The following is a 10,587-nucleotide window of genomic DNA, read 5'->3' as shown; positions in this document are numbered from 1 at the left end:
GGCCCGGTGATTCAGATGTCCACGCTGACCTACCAGACGCCCCAGGGTACGAATCAGCACCCCCCACCCCCAGCCTTTCTGAATTATTTATGGTTAAGTGTGTAACTGGAATAGTGTCTTAATAGAGTTTGGAATGCTGTCCCTGCTCTTTTGAAAATAAACCTGTTCACCTAATAAGCATTAATACATCTCTAGTTCCCTTGAACCTATCAATCACTTAAATTACTTATTTCCAATAGTTATTTATGAAGACAGAATTCCGATGACACATAGATGCATCCTGGTTAAAAATGCCCTTGTCTGGGTTTAGCATCCCGGCTGGTCATTTAATAGCCATCTCAGCTTGGGCTATTGCTTTAGCCAGGTTGTGAGTTGGTTTCTTCATCTGTAAAGTGGAAAGGTAGTGACAGGAACAGCTGCTTGGCTAGATATTGTGACATTTACAGGAGATGGAGCCTGGCACTAGTGAACACTCTATTGACTGTTATTTGACCTGTTTAACTTGAGGTTCTGAGTACTTTGGAATTTGACCTGCATCCAAGGAGAAGGAGCCATCCTGTGTAATGCTTGATGTTGCAAACAGACTTAAATCATGGATTCTTTTGGGTAAATACCTGGGAAAATTTGCACTGGGTGAGGTCAGTGTCTATCATTCAGCCTTGTGCGTGCGTGCTGAGTCGCTTCAGCCATGTCCGACTCTTTGAAACCCTGTGGACTGTAGCCCGCCAGGTTTCTTTGTCCATGGGATTCTCCAGGCAAGAATACTGGAGTGGGTTGCCATGCCATCCTCCAGGGGATGTTCCCGACCCAGGGACTGAACCCACGTCTCCTGTGTCGCCTGCATTGTGGGCAGATTCATTAGCGCTGAGCCACCCAGGAAGCCCTTCAGCCTTACTACTGACTCAATTTTACCTACTAATGAAAGCAAATCTCAGACCCAGTTCTGCTGTACACTGGACAGACGGACACAAATCAGTTCCTAATGAAATGGAATCCTGGCTCTGCTTTCTTAGCTGGACCAGCCACACCCTAAGTGAAAAGTTTTTGTAGACAAGCTAATGTATTCCAACAGTAAGTTTTTTTGTTCATCTGGCCTGTGTCTAACCTTAAGGCTGGACACAGGAGTATGTAGAAATCATCCCTAAGTGTGCTATCAATAGGCTTTAGTGTGTTCTCTTGACTTGTTTATGGAAAGATGGGCAGTGTCTGAAATATTTTGGTCAATCCACGAATCTTAAACATCACTAATTTCACCAGTGAAAACTCATTTCCAACTCCAGTTATATAAGAACAAGAACGGTAGCCAAAGCAGGAAGCACTTATGTGGAAGACCTCCTGGAGAGCTTGTACAGATTCACTGACAGTGATGCTAAATGTGGATTCCGTGGTTCTTTGTTCCTACAACCTTCTTGCTGATGGGAGCACAGGTCCCCTGACCTGTAGCTTTCCCTGAAGAGGTACTCAGGGAGTGGTCTTCCTGATTACGTGCTAGCTCACCACCCTTGCAGGGTGAATTCCTGTAATTTAAAGCAAGTTCCAATCTACACAGTAGGGTAGGCTTCTAACAGTCACAGGTTTTTGATTCTCAACAACCCTGCAGGGTAGGCACTATTAGGATCGTTTTTTCATAGAAGAGAGTCCAGCAGAGAGAAATCAAGGAACTTGCACGTGTCACTCAGCCAAAGTAGCAAAGATCTGATTTGAGTCCAAGCATCTCTGCCAGGGGTCACTCTGTTCTGGAAAGGCCAAAAGGCATAGTAAAGAGTCACTCCTCCCGGGTTCCCAGCCGGGCCATACCATGCGGGCTAATAGCCTGGGCTGGTTATTTCACTTTCTCCTTGCCTCTGTCTCCATCTATACAGTGAACTTGGTGAGTGTCTATCCAAAGGAATTAGGAGTAGCATACAAGGCATGTGTCTGAATTGTGAATGCTGAATGCGGTGTACTTGGAGAAGATTTAGACTAGAGCCTGGACCAGTGAGCACCAAGTGAATCTTTGCTGCTATTATCAACAACCATCTCAAGCCTTGCAACTCAATGATCCATTCTTTATTCATTTGAATTTACCTAGGAGCCTGTGGAGGTCTGGGGAGTATCTTGCCCAGATTCTGCTGGCTAGTGAGTGCAGGGCTCCAAAACTCGGCGTTTACTCCTGTGCCTGTGACTTGTTCTACAATGTGTAGGTCGCCCCAAGAAAGCACTTATTCTGTCCATGGAGTAGAAAGTTTGCCCTTGGAAAGTGCCTTCAGTATCTCTCTCTCTGTAGTATATAGATTGCTCTCAATACATGTGTTCTGAGGACAGCGCTTGGCATACATACGTTCCTTGTTTCTGTTTCATTTCTGGCTTAATCCTGGGTTCAACGAGCTGCTCCCTACAGGCAGGAGAGATTTTCGTTCATGATAAATTTGTCTGGTGTGGATTTTTGAAATCTCACAGAGATGAGATTTTCCTCTTTGAGACTTTCAACCTCATGAAGATGAGAAACAAGAGAATGTCAGTAATGTGGTTTGGTTAGATCTCCGTCTAATTAGATCTTTCCTTTGCCTGTCCCTTAGGTTTTCTTTGAGTACAAATTAAGCTGAAGCTCAGTGTTCATGATGACTTAAATGGTAATTACTATTTGTTTTTTTAAGGATTGCGAATTTGGGGTGGAGGACTAGTGAAGAGAAGCACAGGACACATGCAGGTATTTAATGTCAAGTTTTATTGCCAGCATGCCTTGCTGGAGAGGACGGTTGATGTGAATAAAGGTGGAGATGAGCTGGAGCTGCACCCAGGGGCCACTGGGGTGCGTTGTTCCATGGTTTCCCCACCTTGTGTTTTCAGTCGCTCAGTTGTGTCCGACTCTTTGCAACCCTGTGGACTGTAGCCCCCCAGGCTCCTCCACCCATGGGGATTCTCCAGGCAAGAATACTGGAGTGGGTAGCCTATCCCTTCTGCAAGGGAACTTCCCAACCCAGGAACTGAACTGGGGTTTCCTGCATTGCAGGCAGACTCTTTTAGGGTCTGAGCCACCACGGAAGCCCCTTTCTCATGTTAACCGCCCTGATTTCTTGTGTGTAAGGATTTACTGAGACGCATGTCTTCTGCTGCAACTGTGACGCTTCCAGACACAGGACAGCTCCGGAAACTCCATCAGGTCCCATTTCTCCCGAAGCAAAGGCAGTGACCTCCCCAGGCAGGGTTCACAGACATCGAGGAGGTGATGCCCCAGGGCCGCCCTTAAAGGGACAGGCCTCGCCATGTTCTCACTCCTGCCCTTGCAAGGCTAGGTGGCCTAAAAGATTTTAGCCAATCTGGCATCTTGAATTCTCAAATTTCCCTAACGAGAGCCCATCCATGGCATTAGTTATGGTTACTAGAAAGGCTTGGAGAAAGGGATGGCAATCCACTCCAGTATTCTTGCCTGGAGAATCCCATGGACAGAAGTCTGGCAGGCTACAGTCCATGGGTTCACAAAGAGTTGGACATGGCTGAGCGACTAATGCAATGCAATACAACTACCAAGGCTGGTGGGCAGATCAGGCTCTCGGGGGCAGGTGGGGAGTGTACCACCTCCTTCCAAAAAAAAGGACTTCCACCCTGCAGGCTCGGTCCTGGTCAGGACAGCTGACCGCCCTGTAGCTGGAGTTCAGCTGGAAGGTGGCTCCATATGCCAGGGTCCCACCCACGCTGAAGCTTTTAAATGAATTGTAGGTCTCACAACGTGGAGGTCAAGCCACTGTTAAGATTAAAAGTCACAGAAAGTCCCCCAGGGGCCTCTGGAATTTCCAGCTTCTACCTGAGGGTCTAGGGACCGTGCTATCCTGTTTGGTTTGGGCCCTGAGCTCACCGCCATGCCAGGGCCGAGCTGGACCTGGTCACTCTCACTTTCCTGCTCCCATCAGTCACCATCCAAGTGGTTTCTGAGACAGCAGCCCTGGGTACCACCAGAGGAAGACAGCTCTGTTCCTTCTCCAAGGGGAAGCTCAACTATCTGCTAGGAGTCTTGAGGCCTTAGATGCTGGAATGTTCTAAAAGAGAAGCCCCCGGAAAGCTGCCTTTTCTCTCATACACTAAAGGTGGGGATCGGAGGTGTTTTACTTGACATTTGCTTTGAAATACGTTATGTCTGAACCAAGCTTATCTTCTTAAGGGCTCTCCGGTGAAGATGGATGGCAGGACAGATGGGTCCGTGCGAGTCCCAGCCGGAGATCTCGAGCTTCCCCCTCCTGACACACCAGCCGACGGTGAGTGGTCCTGGTGCTGGAAAGCTGTATGGGGTGTGGGGGCTGATGGGGGGATGTGTCTCTGTCTGCCTCCACCTCCAAGTCTATTTGAAAAACTAAAACCTCTGAAAAGTCCCTTGGTTCCTTTTCAACTCACCTAGGGAGCCGTCTCACTCACAGTTACGTCACGCTACTGGACGCAGAAAGACTCCAGAGATGTTTGCTCGTGGGTGTCATTGCTTTACCAGCATTAATCCAGATTTCAACTCCGTAAAGCCTTAGGTCCGTGAATTCCCTGGGCTCCTTAATATAATTAGGTTCTTAAGTTGAACTGTCCAGGTGTCCAGCCACCCTTGACTATTAGAATTCATTTAAAATGAAGTCAAATTTAAAATGCAGTTCCCAGCCTCACTAGCCATATTCCAAGTGTTCAGCCGCCACGTGTGGCTCGGGGCTGCCATACTGGACAGCAGGGGGGACTTTTCCATCATTGCAGAAAGTTCTATTAGACGGTGCTGGCCTACAGGCACTCAACTTTCAGGATGAGAGGCCATCGAAAGAGCAGAGGTTTTACAAAAAGCTGCTTTCCCTGGTGTCCCTGACTCTGCGTGGCCACAGATGACTGCGTCCCTGTTACAAGGGACCGCTTGAAGCAACAGTTTTCACAGCAGTATATACTCAAGTAATGCCAAAACTATCCTTAGGAGAAAATATACATGCTTTCTTAAGACCTTCTGATGGAAATTTCCTCTTTTGCTTCTAGATTCAAAAAGCAGTGATGCTGATACAACTTTCTTCCAGGGAGAAGTGATTGCTGGGAACTTAATGGTGAGCCCTGTCTTTTGTTAACGAAGGGACGGAGTTGGGGCTTAGGGACAGGTGAACATTCTAGTGACCCGCATGTTCCTCCAGGCCCGCTTCTGAGGCTCACTCTTTGCTAACGCCACCCCTCAAGTCTCAGCACCCCCCATGCAGATCCCCTAAGGCAGCAAGTTGCCCCTTCTCAGGTTAGCACTTACGGCCCAGGATCGAGCCTGTCTTACCGGGCCTTTGTCAATGTTGAGTGCTGCTCTGCACACAGAACAAGCCCAGCTGTGGTTCCCAGCACGCCTTTGGCCTGGACAAACCTCGCCGTGTGGAGAGCTGGGTTCTAGGTCGGTCGTACCCCGTAGAGATGCTGTCACAGGGGAGGTGCTCTGTGGACTGTTTCCGGGTCAGCCCTCGGGATGGACGAGACGCACAGGACAGAATCCACCCAAGTCTCTGACCTGCCCTCCGGGTCAGATGCTAGAACAGCTGGCGTGTGGCTTTCCTCTAAACTCACTCCTTTTGAGAGGTTTCCCATGCACCCAGGTGTGACCTGTCATGTCTAACTAGAATCGGGGGCTGACCCTGGGCGAGGAGAGGGCTGCTTTTAGAGGTATTTTGTCGGAGTGGTAGTGAAGGGGAGTAGGCAGTCAAGGTGCCAGCCTTTCCCTGGGGTATTAATGTTCCCCCCACACCAGCTGCAGCCCCGGCCCTGACTCCTCACCCCCGCCCCCGCCCCCAGTGCACATCGGAGACCGAGGCCCCTATTTCCAATGCACAGCAGGTGAGGGGCAGGAGAGGCCACCATCCCTGTCCCCTGAGTCGGACAGTGAACTTCTTTTGTTGTTGTTTTTTCTTTTCTGATTTCGTATTTTGGATGCGGCACATGGGATCTTAGTTCCCTGACCAGGGATCAAACCCATACCCCGTGCAGTGGAAGCACAGAGTCTTAACCACTGGACTGCGGGGAAGCCACTGAACTTCTTGTCTGGTAGACGCAGCAGCTGGGATTGGCCCTAGCAGTTGTGTCCAAAACTCACCTAAGATTATTGATTCTTTTTTTTTTTCTGATGCTAGTCATATTGTCAAAAACTTCTCCAAACTGGTATGTTTTGTTTTTCTATTTCCTTTTGAATTGGTCCCACTGGGTAAATTCCCTAAAGCTGGATCCCAGGTCAGGTAGATTTTCAGAGGGGCTGGAACACTCTGTACTGATAACAGCGGGAAGTGCAGAAGTGACTTTGAGGAACTCCATGTAAACACATATACATTGCTGACTGTGCCAGTACATTCCCGAATCCCAGAGCTCAGCCATGCCCAACAGCACTCACAGATACTGACTTCTGTCTTGGTGTCAGCCTGCAGTGCCCTGGAGCCCTTCGAAAAATGAGCTGAGAAGGAAGTACTTGACGCAAGTGGATATCCTACTGCAGGATGAAGGGTGTTTGGAGGTAATGTGTCCCTGAGTGTGTCCTCAGAGCAAACTGTAGGCTAGAGACCCAGTGAGATGTGATTATGTCTGGTTTACTCCAGAGCCTGTAAAGACCATCTCAGTTTCCAAACTCTTTGGCTCACAGCCTCCCCGACGCCTGCTCTTCCTGAGTAGACACTCCGGGTCCCCTCAGGCAGCGGAATCGGCTGCCCACCATGTTCTGGGCTGCTCACAGGGTCCACTAGGGCCCCAGCCCTTGGGCAGAGGGTTTTGAAGCTGCACAATTCATCCCAGTTCGGTCATGCTCCATCTGTGGTTGGGGAGCAGTTCCTGTGGGCTTGATACTGGGGGATGGGGCGGCCAGAGCTGACGCTTAGCAAAGCCTTTGTTAAAGTCATTTGCTTTGGCTTCCCTGGTAGCTCAGATGGTAAAGCATCTGCCTCCAATGTGGGAGAGCTGGGTTCGATCCCTGGGTCAGGAAGATCCCCTGGAGAAGGAAATGGCAACCTACTCCAGTACTCTTGCCTGGAAATATCCCATGGACAGAGGAGCCTGGTAGGCTACAGTCTGTGGGGTCGCAAAGAATCAGACACGACTGAGCGACTTTTCTGTTTCCTTTTTGTTAAAGTCATTTGCTTTAGTTTCAGTGTGCTGGTTACGGAGAGGGAAAGGACACCCATGTGACCCTGGCCCCATCATTGGCCTCGCCCGCCAGACCTGCCCAGGGTAAGTGCGACATAGAAGCAGACCATTCACTTTCAGAAGCTTGACAGCGCCTTAGCTGGGCACCATCCGCCACCCCACCCCCGTGTTTGCTGGGCACGTTTCATCACCGTGAACTGTCAGAGACACGTGCACGTTGTAGGTGCATTATTACCAAGAAAGGAAGGCCCCTTTGCTGGCATTCTTCTATAAAACAGGCTGAACTCTGTCCCTTCTGTTTCCTTTTTTCCCCTTACTTTATTCTTCCCAACATGCTTTTCCTTCTAACTTTTCCAGAATCAGTAAGAACTCATGGACTTTTTTTTAATTCACATATTGGAATCTATTCTCCATTTTCAACTCACGTTCAGCCTGGAGGAGCCCCTTCCACTCTGGCTTTGGATCCTCTGACCTGTCCCCAGGGGTTCTGAGCCCTTCATCCCCCACCCTGACTCCAGAGTGGCCTCCCTCCTCCTTGACAGTGGTGCTCATTTGGTTGGTCACAAAGCACCAAGCAGCTTCAGAATCACAGCACCTGGTATAGACTCTGCTCGACAATGAGCCGAAGAAGGTTCTGGATCTCCAAGCAGCATTTTTATCCTCAGACCTTGTCCCACAGGGGGACCATGTTCAGGGTTATTTGGATTCTATTTTCTCTTCTGATTGTTGTCAGTTTGACAGAGAGATAGGGTCATTTTTCCCTCCTATGTTCATCTTTAGAGTTATTCTCATCTTTGTTGGTTTGATTTCACTTTTTTAATATATAAAACATTTAACATGATGCAAAAGTCAAAGCTGTGCGAAGAGCTGTATTCAGGAGGCCTGTGTCTTTCTCCGGCTTTCCCACTGACTCAGCTGTAAAGAATCTGCCTGCTGATGCAGGAGATGTGGGTTCAGTCCCTGGGTCGGGAAGATGCCCTGGAGAAGGAATGGCTACCCATGCCAGTATTCTTGCCTGGGAAATCCCATGGACAGAGGAGTTTGGTGGGTTACAGTCCATGGGGCCACAAAGAGGCAGGCACGACTGAGCGACTAAGCAACAACAAATCCCTTCCCCACACACTCCTGTCGGCAGGCAGGGTCAAGAAAACCGTTTCTAAACCGTCATACAGGGAAGAAAGACTCCTTTTAGGAAGGTCAATGGACAGTGAATTGTTTTGATAGCTAGAAAAAAAATCTCTGAGAAGAGTCTATTCCCAAATATTTGTGAAATTTTGTTGCTTTTATTTTTTTTGTATTGCTTTAAAAAAAAAAATCACAATGTTATACTCCTGAAACTAACATAATGTTATATGTGAATTATATCTCAGTTAAAACTAATAACTTTTTTAAAAAACCCATGCTGGTCATGATCCAGCCTTCATTTCCCTGATCTCTGTGTGTGAAAGTCAGTCGCTCAGTCGTGGCCAACTCTCTGTGACCCCATGGACTTAGCCCGCCAGGCTCCTCTGTCCATGAGATTCTCCAGGCAAGAATACCGGAGTGGGTTGCCACGCCCTCCTCCACAGGATCTTGCTGACCCCAGGCTTGAACCCTGGGTCTCCAGCGTTGCAGGCAGATTCTTTGTCACGGGAGCCACCCAGGGAAACTGATCTCTGCATGTGGATGGCTGTGAGTGGTCATGCGGCTTTGCCTTGTGTGTGTGTTTCTCCAGGATACTGCAAGGACATCTCTGAAGACCGCCCTGGTGGTCCACTCCAGCCACCTCCATCACCCAGGGAGGGTCACGCCTCTCACTCCTGCTCAGCAGGCCAGGCCATGATGCCGAGGGGTGACGGCATCCCCTTACACGGGACCGGTGGCGGCAGCTTCTCAAGCAGCCCCTGCTCCAAGGCGGAGGACGTGTGCAACGCGACGCTCAGCGACCTGTACGCGGGCATGCTGCACTCCATGAGCCGGCTGCTGGGCGCCAGGCCCTCCTGCATCATCTCCACCAAGACGCTCATCGGCCAGAACTGGAGCTTCAGGCGGAGGCACCGGTGTAAGGGCAGAATGAACAGAACAAGCTGCCGAGGAGTGGGGCGCTCTCGGCGGAGCCCCCAGGAGAGACGTCCACCCTGCTCCGAGCCCCTGGAGGATGCAGGGACCTTAAGAGATCGTGGGAACTTGCCCGATGTTTCTGCGCCTAAGACGGATTTAAAATCAGGAAGGGCTCTTCTCAAAGTAAACAAACCCCAGATCCATACATTCACTCCACCTTGGAAGGAGCTTCAGGGAATGCCCCAGAAGCATTCATCATTGACTTACTTAGACTCCAAAGTGCTGTCTCCTCTTGATCAGGAAAACAGATTCGTGACCTTAAAGTGGTTGATTTCTCCTGTAAAAATAGCTTCCAGACCCAGAATCCTACGGGGCCAGGCGGGGAGTCGTTTTAAGGAAATTGAGATCAAATTTGACAAGCTTCATCAGGAGTATTGCTTGAGTCCTGGGAAGCAGCTCAGCCTGACTTACCCACCTGGCTCGGCTGTGGATGTGTACCGAGGTGGTCCCACGAGCCCTGGTAGCCCCCAAGGCTTAGAAGCCCACAGGCTGAGCAGCCCTCTCTGCAAATCAAAAGCTAAGAGGTTGAATGAGGCCTCTGAAGGCCTGGGCAGAAGATCCATCAGAGTGGGTAGCTGCCTGCCGGAGAGTGAGTCCTTCCCCTCACTTTCAAAGACCAACCCCACCTGCAGCGCGGGCCGCCCAGAGCAGACTGTTGACCTTGTTTGTCTAGGAAGTGATTCGGGAAAGTTTCAGGAATCGGTATCACTCAGCAAAGCCATTTCAGTACCCAGGGTACAACCTCTAGGCTTTGCCAGGGATCGCTACGATGATATTAAAGAAAAATTTGACAAGCTTCATCGGCAGTATTGCCAAAAGTCGCCTCAGCAGACACAGGCGCCTTCAGATAAAGCACGTGCGGGAGTTCGATATCAAAAAGAAGGCTTCTCAGTGAAGTTCAACCCAGACTCTGGCTGTCGGGGTCCCCCAAGCCTGTCATCCTCACCCCAGCAGAGTGTAAAAAGCCCCCTGGCTTCCAACACAGTTGGGGCCCCTCCATCCATGGACGTTGCTCTTGCTGCTGGGTCGGGCCATCAGGTCCCCACAAAGCGATGCCGATTATCAGACCCTCAGGTGTGCGGAGAGGGGGCTAGACCCTGGAGTTTCTCACCTGTGGGCAGAGCCATGCCAAGGCCCGGGGAGGAGGTCGACTCTTAAAGCCCAAATGGGAAGAGAAGAAGGTGCGTTTCCCTTTGCTGAATGTGGGTGTTTGACAACTCTTAGGTGTTAATTTTCCAAATGTTCTCCCAAATTCTTTTCCTTCCTCTAACATCAGCATTTTTACACATTTCCCACTGGAATGCACTTTGGGGGTATTTCTAAAAAGTGTCCCTTAAGACGCTATCCGTCCTCGGCAAACTGTCATTTCCAGCTTCTTTATCTCACACTCAGAAA

At 49.8% G+C, this 10,587-nt stretch overlaps 1 protein-coding gene across 1 annotated transcript in view; it reads left to right on the top strand.

Annotated features, from left to right (window-relative positions):
- HJURP (Holliday junction recognition protein) overlaps nt 1-10,587 on the top strand; it is a 12,995-nt gene that overhangs the window by 392 nt on the left and 2,016 nt on the right. Inside the window, exons 2-8 of the mRNA XM_010862063.1 lie at nt 1-46; nt 2,637-2,689; nt 4,139-4,232; nt 4,975-5,039; nt 6,377-6,469; nt 7,092-7,176; nt 8,807-10,347. The exon at nt 1-46 is cut by the window's left edge and continues 16 nt beyond it. Of these exons, the coding sequence (XP_010860365.1) occupies nt 1-46; nt 2,637-2,689; nt 4,139-4,232; nt 4,975-5,039; nt 6,377-6,469; nt 7,092-7,176; nt 8,807-10,347 (1,977 nt within the window). The remainder of the gene's footprint in view (nt 47-2,636; nt 2,690-4,138; nt 4,233-4,974; nt 5,040-6,376; nt 6,470-7,091; nt 7,177-8,806; nt 10,348-10,587) is intronic.

This window comes from Bison bison, unplaced genomic scaffold (genome assembly GCF_000754665.1).
Source record: "Bison bison bison isolate TAMUID 2011002044 unplaced genomic scaffold, Bison_UMD1.0 scf7180017864475, whole genome shotgun sequence".
Classification (NCBI taxonomy): Eukaryota; Metazoa; Chordata; class Mammalia; order Artiodactyla; family Bovidae; genus Bison; species Bison bison.
The sequence above is the reverse complement of the archived record's forward strand: the minus strand, read 5'-3'. Positions and strand labels throughout refer to the sequence as shown.